The sequence below is a fragment of the Ananas comosus genome, linkage group 14 (genome assembly GCF_001540865.1).
Source record: "Ananas comosus cultivar F153 linkage group 14, ASM154086v1, whole genome shotgun sequence".
In the NCBI taxonomy this organism is placed as follows: domain Eukaryota; kingdom Viridiplantae; phylum Streptophyta; class Magnoliopsida; order Poales; family Bromeliaceae; genus Ananas; species Ananas comosus.
The window spans coordinates 3,082,257-3,096,837 of NC_033634.1; the positions used below are offsets into that span (position 1 = coordinate 3,082,257).

At 36.5% G+C, this 14,581-nt stretch overlaps 4 protein-coding genes across 5 annotated transcripts; 3 read left to right on the forward strand and 1 right to left on the reverse strand.

The window, feature by feature from the left end:
• Positions 311–2,645, forward strand: LOC109719957 (translationally-controlled tumor protein homolog). The gene is made up of 5 exons (XM_020246816.1): positions 311–523; positions 1,366–1,439; positions 1,592–1,720; positions 1,841–1,998; positions 2,235–2,645. The coding sequence occupies exons 1-5, from the start codon at positions 496–498 to the stop codon at positions 2,350–2,352; spliced, it is 507 nt and encodes a 168-aa protein (XP_020102405.1). The 5' UTR covers positions 311–495; the 3' UTR covers positions 2,353–2,645.
• On the forward strand, positions 3,372–5,987 carry LOC109719944 (pentatricopeptide repeat-containing protein At3g05340). Of its 2 annotated transcripts, none has more exons than XR_002218834.1 (2): positions 3,372–5,651; positions 5,763–5,987. XR_002218834.1 is itself a non-coding variant. In XM_020246798.1 (2 exons), the coding sequence occupies exon 1, from the start codon at positions 3,466–3,468 to the stop codon at positions 5,314–5,316; it is 1,851 nt and encodes a 616-aa protein (XP_020102387.1). In that variant the 5' UTR covers positions 3,372–3,465; the 3' UTR covers positions 5,317–5,336; positions 5,433–5,987. The 2 variants fall into 2 exon arrangements, 1 of the variants encoding a protein (XP_020102387.1); XM_020246798.1 differs by having other exon boundaries at positions 3,372–5,336; positions 5,433–5,987.
• LOC109720728 (protein LURP-one-related 11-like) lies at positions 9,909–10,963 on the forward strand. The gene is made up of 3 exons (XM_020248016.1): positions 9,909–10,158; positions 10,242–10,475; positions 10,595–10,963. Exons 1-3 carry the CDS (start codon positions 9,913–9,915, stop codon positions 10,727–10,729), a joined length of 615 nt encoding a protein of 204 aa, XP_020103605.1. The 5' UTR covers positions 9,909–9,912; the 3' UTR covers positions 10,730–10,963.
• On the reverse strand, positions 13,512–14,309 carry LOC109720763 (rapid alkalinization factor-like). The gene has a single exon (XM_020248071.1). It carries the CDS (start codon positions 14,289–14,291, stop codon positions 13,926–13,928), a length of 366 nt encoding a protein of 121 aa, XP_020103660.1. The 5' UTR covers positions 14,292–14,309; the 3' UTR covers positions 13,512–13,925.

Below are 14,581 nucleotides of genomic sequence, written 5' to 3' on the forward strand. Positions count from 1 at the left end.
TTCGTTAAATTATATACAAAAAACTTCAAATACCCACATAGATTTATCGAATATTTACTTTATTACCCTTTATTTTAACTTTGTCACTGATTTAAAAAAAGTAAAATAAAATTGATAATAAAAGAGAAAAACGAAATCATAGGGAACAAATTGATACACTTTAAAGTATAGAATATTAAAGTAAAGAAAGTACAAAACCACATGGGGTTTTTGAAATTGTCCCTTATCTTTATAAATAAATTATGAATTTTGAATTATTAAATTATTATGAATTTAAAAAGCGATAAAAAGGGGTTCGGCAAAACCCTAATCCGAGTCGAACACTGCTCTCGATTCTCGCGTATATAATCTTCCCCCCATCGCCTCCGCTTTCGACATCTCTCTCTCGTCTCTTCTCTCTCCCCCTCTCTCTCTATCTCTCTCTCTCTCATTCTAGGGTTAGGGTTTGCTCGTCGGAGAAGAAGTTAGGGTTTGCTCGTCGGAGAAGAAGGCGCCATGCTCGTCTACCAGGATCTCCTCACAGGTATCGGGATTCAACCTTCTTTAATCTTCGCAGATTTCTAATCCCTCGTTGTGTTTGTTGTTTCGCCCTAAAGGTGTGATGTCTTTTTGGCCTTTTTTTTTTATTTCGATTTAATCACCAATTGTTCTTGTTTTCGTGCTGTAATAATTACTCTAAGATCGCATCGTTTATGTGTGGGAGCTTGAGCATGTGATCGAAACTTCACCTTGTGATTAGGCTCTTGTTTTCGCTTCTCGGAGCCTTTATTTTAGCATTAGATTCAACACTTTTATGATAAGAGTAGTTTTGTTCAATTTGATTTTATTTTCAAAAAAAAGAGGGGCTATGTTTAATTTGATTCGAGTAATGTGATGCAGGGACTTTACGTCTGCCCCTTTGGCTCTTCTTTTATGCCTATAGGGATGAACAGGTCCCCATAGTAACTCATCAATGATTAAGAGCTTAGCAGCTATGTATTTGTGTACTTAAGCTGAATAATTTTGATGGAACATTGTTAGCACATTATGTTTTTCTGATTTTTGTAAATTTAATTCTCCGTTTTTTTTTTTTTTTTTTAAAGAATAGGTTACCAAATCCCTTTATTTTTGGTCTCATGTAAGATATTCAAAAAGTTAAGAGAGAGAATTAGGTTATCAAGTATTGGTTTTCTATATTTCCGTATTAGAATAGCATTGTGATTAAAAATAGTTTTAAAAGTCATGGAGACAACTTTGTTTTTGGTTGAGAGCTATGTCGTAGGATGGTTTTGTTTTCCCAGTATAATTCGAAAACTATTGTGTGATTACGAGAATTTGATTGTTATTTTGATATTAATTTATGTACTTTTTTTTTTCTCAATTCAGGCGATGAGCTGTTGTCGGACTCATTTCCCTACGAAGAAATAGAAAATGGGATGCTATGGGAAGTAGAAGGAAAGGTAATTCTAGCGGTTTTTTCCCGCCCTGTAAGAGCCTTAGAAGTGTCATCATCTATATAAGCAATGTCTAAGGCTTCTTAAAATTTCATTAATTGTAACGACACCTACCGTCTATTACTTTATATATTCTTGTATTCTTTGGAATTTTGCAGTGGGTGGTTCAGGGGGCCGTTGACGTTGATATTGGCGCAAATCCTTCAGCTGAAGGTGCCGAAGAAGATGAAGGCGTAGACGACCAGGCCGCGAAGGTGGTGGATATCGTCGATACCTTTAGGCTTCAGGTTACAACTTATTATTTCGTCAACATTACTTATCTTTTACCGTTTCACGGACACCATATTCATAAATTTGATCTAGAGAACTTAATATTATTTCTTCTGTAAAATCCTTTTTATCGACAGGAGCAACCGTCTTTCGACAAGAGGCAGTTCGTGACGTTCATGAAGCGGTATATCAAGCTCTTAGCTCCTAAGTTGGACGATGAGAAACAGGCGCTCTTCAAGAAGCACATCGAGGGAGCTACCAAGTATCTGCTGTCGAAGCTTAGCGATCTGCAGTTGTAAGTTTTAATTGATAAGACATTCTCCTCTCTTGAACTTATATACGCATTTTGGTCTACATACATATAACATGCTCGTACATGCGCGAATAAGAAGAAACACTCTACATATCATCCAATAGTAAATACAAAAGATGTGTGCGGACTATTGCTGTCTTGTTAAAAGTTGTTCTCCGATGCAAATTTTTTATAAATTTTGATCGGTATGAGCTAATATTTATCGCAATTTTTTGCAGTTTCGTCGGCGAGAGTATGCATGATGATGGTAGCTTGGTTTTCGCTTACTACAAAGATGGCGCAACGGATCCGACATTTTTGTTCTTTGCATATGGGCTCAAGGAAGTCAAGTGCTAGGAGGATTATATAATGTCTGCGACTTGCAGATTTTTTTTTATTTTTTATTTTTTATTTTTTTTTGTAGCTTTGGTTATATGATTTGTTACAGCCACTTCAAAGTGAGGCTGCTGCTTTTTTTCTTTATTATTATTATTATTTTGGGTTAGTGCCTGGTTATTATTTTGGACTATTTTTTAGGTGATATATTTTGGGATATTATTAAGGAAATAACTATTCTTTTTAGTTAGACTCTTTGGTTTCACATGGATGAGGTTGCTATTCAATTACTAAGCTTTTTGGTTTTTGGTGGATTTGAAATTATAGATACAAGTTGTGCCTCTTTGTGCAATGAATTTGTAATTACCATTAAATTGAACAGAGTTTGGCTTCTATGCTATCGATAGCACGAAATATTTCTTTGACCATTTCGGTCCGTTAGTCATAATATTCAACAATCTACTTGACAGCATATTTGTCCCTCCCAGAATTAAAAATCTAGTAGCTATATATTATGATACAAATTATGCAAATATTGTGACAAGCCACGATAAAAAAATTTTATGTAATTTTAGGTAAAGTGTAGGTTTTCAAGAGGGTAAAGTGTAGGGTTGAGTGGGTGATTGGTTGAATAGTATAATCGAACGGATGAAAATGATAGAAGAGGTAAATCTATTCGCAGAAAACTTGATAGCACCAAATGATTCGTGTTATCGATAGTATCTCAGCCGGACTCTATATATAGAACTAGACTGGAATACTATTAATAGCACCAATGACTCTATCATTGGAGCGAAAATGATAGAAGATAATATATATATATATATATATATATATATATATTATCAAGTTTTCTGTTGTTAAATTTATCTTTTCTATCATTCTTATCCATTCGATTATACTATTCAACCAACTACCCACTCAACTCTAAAGAACCCATATCATTCTAGTCATACATCTTTTAATCCAATAACAAAAAACTTAATAGCACCAACTTTGCTTCAGAAAAAGAATGTATTAAACTATTTGCGAATGTTTCGAGAGACTAATCGGAAAAAATCAAATATTTCAAAGTTTACTACATTACGGGAAAATGGGCACCAACGCACTACTACGGAGCAAAATTATGCGGGCATGAGAAATGCGCCCCCGCCCCTCAATTATGCGCGCCTCAGCACGCTCCTCTCCCTATGCGGGAAACAATCCAACCTCCGCCTCGGCTCCTCCCTCCACGCCGCGATCATCAAAACACGCCCCAACTTCGCGCCCGACCCAACCATCTCCCGCCACGTCACCGTCGCGTGGAACGCGCTCGTCTCAATGTACTCGAAATGCGGCCGCTTATGCGACGCGTGCAAGGTGTTCGACGAAACGCCTCAGAGAGACTCGATATCCTTCAACTCCATCATCTCGGGGTGTTTGATGCGCGACGAGGTGAAATTGGCGTTTGGGTATTTCCGGGCGATGCGGCGCTTCGATTCGTGCCCGGTCGACCGCGCGACGCTCACGACCACGTTGTCGGCGTGCGCGGCGCCGCAGCTGCTTTTCGCGTGCGAAATGGTGCACGGGTTGGCGGTTTTGAGCGGGCACGAGCAGGTGGTTTCTGTGGGGAATGCTTTGATCACCGCGTACTTCAAATGCGAGCGCCCCGGCGCTGCGCAGAAGGTGTTCGGTGAATTGCGCGAGAGGAACGTGATCACGTGGACCGCCATGGTCTCCGGCTTGGCGCAGAGCAATTCATGTGAGGAGAGCTTAATTTCGTTTCAAGAGATGCGGCGCCTCGTCGAAGTCAACTCTTTGACTTATGCGAGCGCACTTTTGGCTTGCTCCGGATCGCTGGCCCTCGAAGAAGGTCGACAAATTCATGCCCTTGTCATGCGATCCGGATTTGCTATGGACTTTTGTGTTGAGAGTGCTCTCATGGATGTGTACTCAAAGTGTGGAATGATAGACGACGCGCTCCGGATATTTCGGTGTTGCAGAAACCCTGACGATATTTCGCTAACAGTGATTCTTGTGGGTTTCGCGCAGAATGGATTGGAAGAAAGAGCGTTTGAGCTTTTTGCGGAAATAGTAGGGAAAGGGATCGAGATCGACGTGAACATGGTCTCGGCTGTTTTGGGAGCATTTGGGGCCTTCGCGCCATTTATACTCGGCAAGCAAATCCATGCACTGGTTATCAAAAAATGTTTTTATTCAAATATCTTTGTGTGCAACGGGCTCGTCAACATGTACTCAAAGTGCGGTGAACTTAGTGACGCAATCCAACTGTTCGACCAAATGTCTTACAAGAATGTGGTTTCATGGAACTCGATCATCGCGGCACTCGCACGCCATGGCCATGGTTTGAAGGTCTTCGAACTCTACAAGTGCATGAAAGAGGAAGGTATAAACCCTACCGACGTAACATTCTTGTCATTACTTCATGCCTGTAGCCATGTTGGTTCGCCAGAAAAAGGAATAGAAATCCTGAATTCGATGCATTCGGACTATGGTTTAACCCCAAGAATCGAGCATTATGCTTGTGTTGTCGACATGCTGGGCCGAGCCGGGCTTGTGGAAGAAGCAAAAGCATTTATAGAAGGATTGCCTATCGAGCCCGATGCTCTTCTTTGGCAGGCTTTGCTCGGGGCGTGTAGCATACATAACAAATTGGAGATGGGGAAATATGCGGCACAACAACTGATTTGCGTTTCACCGGAGTGTTCTGCGGCTTATGTACTATTAGCCAATATCTATTCAGCTGAAGGGAGATGGGAGGAAAGAGGGAGAATAATGAAGAAGATGAAGGAGATGGGCGTGAAGAAGGATACGGGGATGAGTTGGATCGAGGTCGAGAAGGAGGTTCATGTATTTGTCGTGGATTCTAGGGTTCATCCTCAAAACGCGATGATTAATGAGGTGCTTGGTCAACTCAATGCGGTTGTTAATGATCTTAAGAATGTGGTGGAAAAAAGGTTATCATTTGATGACTTGGAGATATAGAGATTCACAAAATTATACAGGTAACTGAGATGATTTGAAGCGTATAGGATATTGAATTCGGTGTTGTTTGGCTTGTCTTATGGAATAGTTTATCTACTATGAAAAACAATGGCCAGGTGTTTTGCAAACGGAAACCACCGAACTTTTTGCCGGTGCGAAATTGAATGAGCATTCGGGTGCTAACAGAAGAAGCTCTATTTAAGGCGGAACAATTTGGCATCTAAGGTGGATACCAATGAAAGAGTCGATAGAGCTTTATCAAATCGGTTTACTCAAACAACACTCTTATAGAAGCTTCGACCTTCAATATTTTCCATAAACGCTCGTTAAAGAGGGTAAGAATTAGCAAAATTTTCTTTGATTCTTTTTCCAGAGTTGACCTAATTTGTTTGCAGTAATACTAAATTTACCTAAAATTGTCCTCTCTTGAGTTGTTTTCTTCACAGGTGGTGTATTCATTGTTTCAAAATGGGACACACCACTTTTTCTTCTCTTACAGTGGAGCCTCAGAAAAAGAGTGTACTTAAATTGTCAATAGTGGGGCTTTAGAAGAAGTGAAATGAGTAAATACCGTTGTACTATGCAGCAATTCCACTGTTTTTGAAACTTTTTATGATCTATGTAAGCTTAAGAACACAAACTTGTTTGAAATATTATGTACATCTTGATTAGTTGGTCTCAGTGAGGACAAATTTAATTTATACCAAAGTACACTAAAGACAGTGGATTACAGCTAGGATGATGTACACAAACATTTTGCTAAACTTCTTGATGCAATAAAAATAAAAGTTTCGTATTAGAGTTTCTATTTTTAAGATGAAAATGTTATGTCAAGCACATTGCTGTAATGTGCCTTTATACGGGGCAAATGCACTTTTCGACGGAAATATTGCATTCTCTAATTGGTAATCTTTAAATCAATGTTGAGCTGAACAACAATGTCAAAATCATTGTTACCTGAAAACCTATTTAATCTTTTTCTTCTACAGTGTTACAGTTTCCTGAGGAATGAATAACTGTTCAAAGTATAGTTTATCCCCAAGGATAACAGTTCCAAAGGTAACAACTACCCAGCAGTAAGTGTTCCAAGGGGCTCACTATCCCAATGATATTTATTCCCCAAACTATCTCATCTAAATCCTTACCTTGGGATACTAATTCCTCCAATCAAGTTGGAATTTGTAGTACAAAACCTTCACTTATGTAGTACATGCATTAAAGGCTAATTGGGTATTAAAAAAAGAAGGTAAAATATATAAAAATTACCTGAATTATGAACCATTTTGATTTGGCTGTTCAAGCTTGCAAAACTTTAATTTTACTATCTATCTTTTCAATTTGTGTGGTTTGAGTCAATCATTAGTACTTAAATTTTAAAATTTGAATGTGTTGTTTGTTATTACATATTTAGTTAGTATATTTCATGTAATTATTGTAACTATAATTTCTTTCAATTTTTTTTTGTAAACTATAAATTTATTAAAATAAGTAATTAACTTAAAATTTATAGTCAAAGTGCCGTTGGCTAATTCAAATCAAACAAATTAAAAGATTGGATAGCAAAATTAAAATTTTGAATGGCTGGACAGCTGATTCAAGATGATGTGTAATTCAGAAAAGTTTTGTATGCTTTTGGGATTAATAGTTTTTTTTTTTTTTTCCGCCCCCTTTCATGTTTGTGCTGCCTCATCCATGTTACTTAATTTATCATTTTAATGAATGAAGCGGGCAGTGTGCTATTTTTTTCTTAAAAAAAAAAAAAGAAAGAAAGAAGAGAGATGACATCTTCTATGTGGATTACGTAATCATACTCAATTGTTTGCTAGGTACCAATCCAATATTAAAGGAAAAAGGTACCAAAAGTGCTTTGACCAATTCAGAAAGAGACCCACCAATCATTTTCTATGCTGGATGTTAAATAAAAATATGATTGTGGGACATAAAATGAGATGATTTTTAGGCTTTGTAAACTAAACAAAGGCAAATTGGGCAACTTAAAACATGTTGCTTTTGGTTTTTTTCTCAACACAATTTGGACTTGTTTAAGGTTATTTCTAAGCTTTAAAGTGGTGCAACTCTCAGCTAATCGAAAAGACAACTTTGCGTTTCAATGTCTTAAGTTACCAATTTAGCTAAGAAGATTATTCAATTAGCATTCTTGAAATAGCTAAAATGAGGATGCATGTCAAAATCACTCATAATTGCGTTAGTCACCGTGAGAGGCAAAATCATCACCTGAACATGCTTCGCCACATCGTTTGCTGACTGTCTAGTAAATTATTATCTTTTTCAAGTTTCATGTGTTATTTCTTTCAGAGTGTCAGACGTCGAAAGTAGAGATGAGACTAAAGGGCGGTTTGGTTTAGGGTTTGTAATGTTTTAAAATTTTATATGTTTTTTATTTGGAAGAGAGAGAGAGAGAGAGAGAGAGAGAGGGAGCATTGTTTAGAGTATATATCCTATTAGAGAGAGAGAGCATTGTTTAGAGAGAGAGAGAGAGAGAGAGAGAGAGAGAGAGAGAGAGAGAGATGCCATTGTCTAGAGTATCTTGTTAAAAGAAACATTCTCAAGCCAAAAACCTACTAATCTTTGCAATGACATCTAATTGTGATGTACTAGATGGTTGGCCTACCAATCTCTCTATGCTGATTTACAAAGAAAAGAGCTAGTAAATAGTGCAATTAATATTAGATATTTTGTATAATTTGTTTACTCAAGCTGGTACTGAAATTATTAGTTACACATGTACATCAACCATTAAGTATCTTTGAAAATCCTTAAGTATCTTCTTTCTTTTCTTTTTTTTTTGGAAGTAGCTAGCTGTTTATTTCAAGATTAGCCGATCCGTTATAATTTTTCCTCATTATATTGGAAAATCAAGAGAGTTTAGTCGGGTGATAAATTGTGATAGCATAGAGGCTTGGAAAGAGAAATTAAGTAAGGTAACAAGCAATTATGTACACTAATTGTGATTTACTCTAAAAAAGCTAGCATAAGCTTCATATATATTTCTTTGCTTTATCAATGCTCGACAAATAACATAAACACATTTCCCATAGAAACATAAAGGAAAAGAAACATTATCAATGGTCGACAAATAACATAAAACAAATCTCCTATAGAAAAATAAAGGGAAAGAAACATTAATTTCTTCCTTTCGAAATAATTTTACCTACACTAAATCATTCTAAAGTTCAAAAAAAAAAGGAAGCTATTCGAAGCCACAAATATATATATATATTTATAGAGAGAGAAAGAGAGAGAGAGAGAGAGAGAGAGAGAGAGTGAATGGGGCTACTATATTATCTATAGTATCGGATCTCCGGTACTGTAATCTAGTTTTCGATCTTAAGGTGTTCAAATTAACAATCCACATCGTCAAATATGATCTAAGAGATATATATATTCACATCACTTAAGTGTTGAACAAACAGATGGGGGAGATTTTAAGCTACTTTTGACAAAGAAGTGTGAAATAATTATGGAATTGAACCGAGTAAATAAACATGGAAACATATTTACAACTTGTCATCAAGTTTTTATTCTATGAGGTGAAAAGACAATTAAACATGTATCTATATGCATGCCTCAATTGGATCAAAAGTCATCGTAATCTATCATCCGCGCGATCATGCTACGTGTTGTTTCAATAGCGAATGGGCGGCGTATAATATATGTTCACAGTAATCACAAGTTCACAAAAAGTTGCTGCAGTGCTTCTCCAACCTCACGAAATTTAGCTAATCCTATTTTAACAACAATTGGCCATGTGCATGGTGATCCATTAGGTTTATGTATGTTGTTTGTATATTGTTGTTTTTCTCATCCCAAAGTTGAGAAAATGGGTCTACTTAGATGACATGTTCAAGGGTGGTTGCATGAGTAAAAACAATGTTATAAAAGCAAACGCGACTTTAATTAAGTAATATAGGAGGTAAAGTTGGTTTAGTGTACTTGAATGATGACTCATACAACTCTTTTATAGTTCCTAGCTATAATTAATCATGTGAAAAAGAATTTCTTTCAAAGGCAACTCCTTGTGTATATGAGTATATCGATCCCGTGTGGATTAGTGAACTAAATTATGTTAGATAAGCATGACTTAAATATATGATTAGCCGTCGCAAAGCAACAAAAATGGACTTATTATGTCACACCACCCCTATATATGCTACATTACCTAAAAAAAGCAGTACCTCTCAAGTACTTGGCTTCGATTAATTAATTCACTTAGCGTGTAAAAAATGTCTATGGCGGTTAGGTCTATTAGAGAACTCTCTTATGTTAACATTTACTACTTTAAGCTACTCCTTTCGGTACATCCATTGACATCGAATTAACTAAAGTAAAACATGATAAGCATCCCTTAAGTTTATGAGTAGCCGCCACAAGACAACAAAAGTGTGCTAACTTATGTCACTTCCCCTCTATTATAACTACATTATCTGAAGATTAATATTAATTATTCACTTTACGCGTACTTAATTAGCTTCGATTACTTAAGTGGCCACTTTAGCTCTTGCTTATAAGCAATTGTTCCTATATATAAATGCTTTGCAAAGCATGTTCAAATAAGCAACTAGCTCATTTCCTCTTATGGCAAAAGTTCACCCCTCCTCTTCTTCTTCTTCTTCTTCTTCTTCTACTTGTTGTTACATGAGCGCGAAAAGGGAGATTTTTACTATATGGATGAAGTCCCTAGTGTTGAATGGAAATGGTTGCACCGTATACGATTCGAAGGGCCAAATAATATTCCGCGTCGACAACTATGATTGCAAGTGTAGTGGCAAAGTGTATCTAATGGATCTTAGTGGCAAGGTCCTCTTCAAGATCCTAAAGAAGGTAAATTCACAACTGATCTCTTAAAAGGATTTTTGAACTAATTCAATTCTGATTTCTTGTTATTATTCTTGTTGGTGTTATAGAAACTATTCTTTGGGAGATGGGAGGGCTATAAGTGGAATGGCCTACACCAAGAGGCAAATCCATGGTTCAAGGTTAAAAAACCATGTAGAATTCTCAAAGGATCAAGTGAACAACCATACTGTGAAATTTGGAGCAAAAGTGGGCAACTTTTGTGCTACAAGATCGATGGATTTAGTAGGAAATCGTCGCCTTACAAGATCGTCGATAATTTGAGTGGACTCGTCGTCGCGGAGGTACGTAATTAAAGAGACTTAGGATTAATGTTTAATTTGGTACTAAGATTTGTTGAGTTTACATTGTTTAGTGGATTTGGAATGTGCTCACAATTGATGTTCAATTTTGTCTGAGACAGGTAAAGAGGAAGCAAACAAGCTCAGGAGTTGCATTGGGAGATGATGTATTTAGCTTAGTGGTTGAGCCCAACATTGACCACTCACTTATCATGGGGCTTGTGATTGTACATGGGCTCATGAATCACATCTTGTAAAAAAGCATGAGAAAATCAGCTTGCTAGAGGATCTTTTTTTCTCTCTCTTTTCTTTTTTTTTTTGTTTTTCCTTTTTCTTTTCTTTTTATTTTTTCTTCCTGTTTTGGTTTTTTTAGGAGAAAACTTCCATTAGCCTCATCGTGTTTAACATATTTTCACTTTGTTATTCTATGATTTGAACTACATCACTTTGCCCTTTTTTATTTTGGTTTTGTTTTATCACGATGGCAAGATGATATAATTTACAAATTGCGAAAAAATAAAATCATTAGTGTAGCTAAATGACACTCAACAAATAACAGGGTACAGGATGGTAAGTGAGAGGGGCTAATTGAAAGTCTTTTTTTTTTTTTTCTATTATATATGCTTTTTTATGTGTGTAGATGTGGAGTTTGAGAATGGTAGGGTTTTTACTTCACCTTTTCCTGCTGGGGTTTTATGGATCTTGGAAAGTTGTTTAGCCTCTTGGACTTTTAATTATATTTCAAAAAAAAATTTATAAAATATAAATGAAAAAGTAAAAAAATAAAATAAAATACACGGCATCGTGTCAGCCAAACAAGGACTGCCCAAACAAACCGTGTGTTAGCGAAACAAAGACTGCCCAAACAAACCGTGTCGTGTTGGGTGGCGAGATTAATGCTTTGGTATGAGCCCGAAGAGAAAGTCTACTATATATCAGTTACACCATAATATTTATATTTAGCCAATCATACATTTTTTTGAGAGAAAAAAGTATAACAAAAATATATATTTTTTAAATCATGATAAGATGGGTGAATTTTAGAGGCCAAATGTGTTGGAGACGCTACATCACTTATATAACAACTATATTTTAGACATTTTTTTGAGCCCGAATGGCGGATGAAATGTCTGACTATCTTTGGTATGAGCTCAAATCATTACTTTTTTTAGAATATATGTTATTTTTTAAGAGTGAGCCCAACCAACTACAGTAAACAGTCATTTCATTTAAAAGATTTTGTGATAGAAAAAATTTTTCTCAATCAACTTTCAAAGATTAACAAAATGATGTGACATGCCAAGTTATTATTTTAAACCAGTCATTTCAAACTTTGAATCTAGTGATTATCATGACTAATATTACTAGAAACAGTGATCAATGGGCTAAGGAATAATAATTTGGCATTAGGTGTCATATTTTCATACAAAAAAAGTATACAAAAGAATCATGATTCAAAACAAATTTGAGCTACTTACAACAACAAATCACAACAAATCACAAATTTTAGGATGAAACTATAAATTTGAACAATGGGATGAAGGGTGTAATTAATTTACTCTCCACAGCCCAATACTCCTCTCTCTCTCTCTCTCTCTCTCTCTCTCTCTCATCTTCATGCTTCTCATGTGTATCCCACCCATGCACCTAAGTCTCCTACATAAATAACCCACATGACTTCACTACACCATCACTCACCCCAATCAAGGGGAATACCTGTAAACCTATTCATGTACAATGCAAGGAAAAGTAATAAATTATTTTCTCATAAGGAATCACCATCACATTGACTGAACATCATCACATTAAACCATGTGCACCTTTGGCTCCCAGATCTGAGTGATGATCAATGTTCAGCCAATGAGAGGATTCTTCCTTCACAGGGGCTTGCTTCTTTTTGTCATTGGCAAACTGAATTGTCTATTTAATAATCCAACTAAATAATGGAAATATAAGTACTTTCTTTATTGGGTTAATTTAATACAGGTCTTTGTAAATATATTCCTATAAAATTTAATTTTTATATATTATTTTTGCAAAAATTTTAATATTTTTAAATATATTCCTATCGTTAGAATCCGTTAGAAAAAATTAGTTAACTATATGTAAAATACTTAACCCTAATTAGTTAATAAAATGAATTGACCTTTTTATCTCTCTTTAATTAAGAGTTGAAGTTTTTGAAGGAACATATTTATAATGATAAAAAAGTTATTTTGCTTATAAAATAAACAGTACTTTAACTGTAACAAGCCAGAGGTACATATTTAAAAATATTATAACTTTTATGGAGATAAAATATGAAAATTGAACTTTGTAAGAATATATTTATAATTTACTATTTTTGCAGGACCCGTATAAAATTAATCCTTCTTTATTTTGTAGTCTCCTAGTAGAACAATAAAAAAAATGGCATTTATAATAGTCCCTTTCATCCTTGTTTATTCTTACCTTATTAGCTAAGTTCAGTTACCTATAATTTACTTGTTTGGCAATATGTAATTGAGAATGTTATAGTTATAAGGTGGATTACAAAATGATCCTTCAAAATTACTAACATTTGTTGGCTTAAAAGGACCAATATCCTATTCTGTGATGAAAGATCAGATTATGTCGAGACATATTTGAAATGACGTGAGATTGGATTGAGTCGAGTCATGATCGAAGTGGCGTGAGGCTGGTTGGACTGAGTCACAATCGAGATTCGTAAATGCCGTGTCTGTTCACTTTAAATTAATTAGTTGTATATTTCTAACTGTTCAAGTTTTGAAGATTAATGGTTACAATATAGGTTATGACATAACCTATATCGTAACTTAAAATGCCGTGGACCAAACAATCTCTTGATAAATAGAAACTTTGAATGTAACAAAGAACTAAATTGAATTCTAAATTTTAAGAAGTGCTACAATTTAGAAATATCACCACTGATTGAAAGTGGAAAAGACATCAGGGAACCACATTATAATCACTTAAAAGCTACAAATTCCTTTTTGCCCGCAAAAAATAGATTAAGAATTATAAAATGAAAAACAACAATAAATAAAATTCCATGTATAGTACCAAGAACCGAGATTACAACTACCATCAGTTACAGCAATTTGCACATTGATCAATACAAATAAACTACATCTTAATCTAAAGAAAAACCAAAAAACAAAATGTAAAACAAAAACAAGGTAAAAATGCAATAGATCGATCTTACCTCAACTGCAGTGCGTTCTAAAATAGATTATCCGAAATTTAAAAAAGTTGAAGTACTTTTAAAATCAAGCAGTAGAATCATCACGCAATAAGACTAGGTTATGAAATCAAATCTTTTAAAATTGATAAACCAATTTCAAAATGCACCGTAGATCAGGAACAATCCACGGATTTTGTCACCGAATCTAAAGGGAAAAACGGAAAACGAAAGGGGGTGGGAGGAGGAGAGCGGAGAGATTAATTAGGGTTTCACCAGCTCCGGCATTGGGTGATGGCGGAGCAGCCGCGGGAGTAGGGGTTGCCCTGGGCGCCGGGGCGGCAGTTGTAGTACGACGCCCCGCGCTGCGAGCACGGCACGCTGTCCCGCCGCAGCGCATCGTAGCCGATGTATCCCCCCCACCCCCACAGCTCCCTCCGCCGCGCCCCCTCGTCCTCCGCCGCCGCGTCGGAGCCGAGATCGAGCTCGCCGCCGCCGTGGGCCGCCGCGATCCAGGTGAGATCGCCGCCGCCGGAGGAGGTGGTGGCGGAGGAGATCGGAGCGATCGAGGCTCCGAGTAGGAGGAGGAGGAGGAGGAGGAGGAGGAGGAGGAGAATGGAGTGGGCTAGGGTTCTCATTGCGATCTCTCTATCTCTCTAGGGGGTTATTTTGGGGGGGGGGGGGGGATGTTGGGTTGTGAGGGAGAGGAGAGAGAGAGAGAGCGCGAGGAGAAAGGAGGGTTTTAAACAGCGAGAAGGGGAGAGATATGGTGCTGGGTTTTGGACGGAATTACGAGAATGCCACTACACTACGGGAGAGATTCCTCATAATTGGGTAGTTGCGTTTGTGCGACTCGTTACTACCGCGTCCGTGTCGTCCTGTTAGTTAATTACAAATATAATAGATTATAAATTTTAATTTTATATTA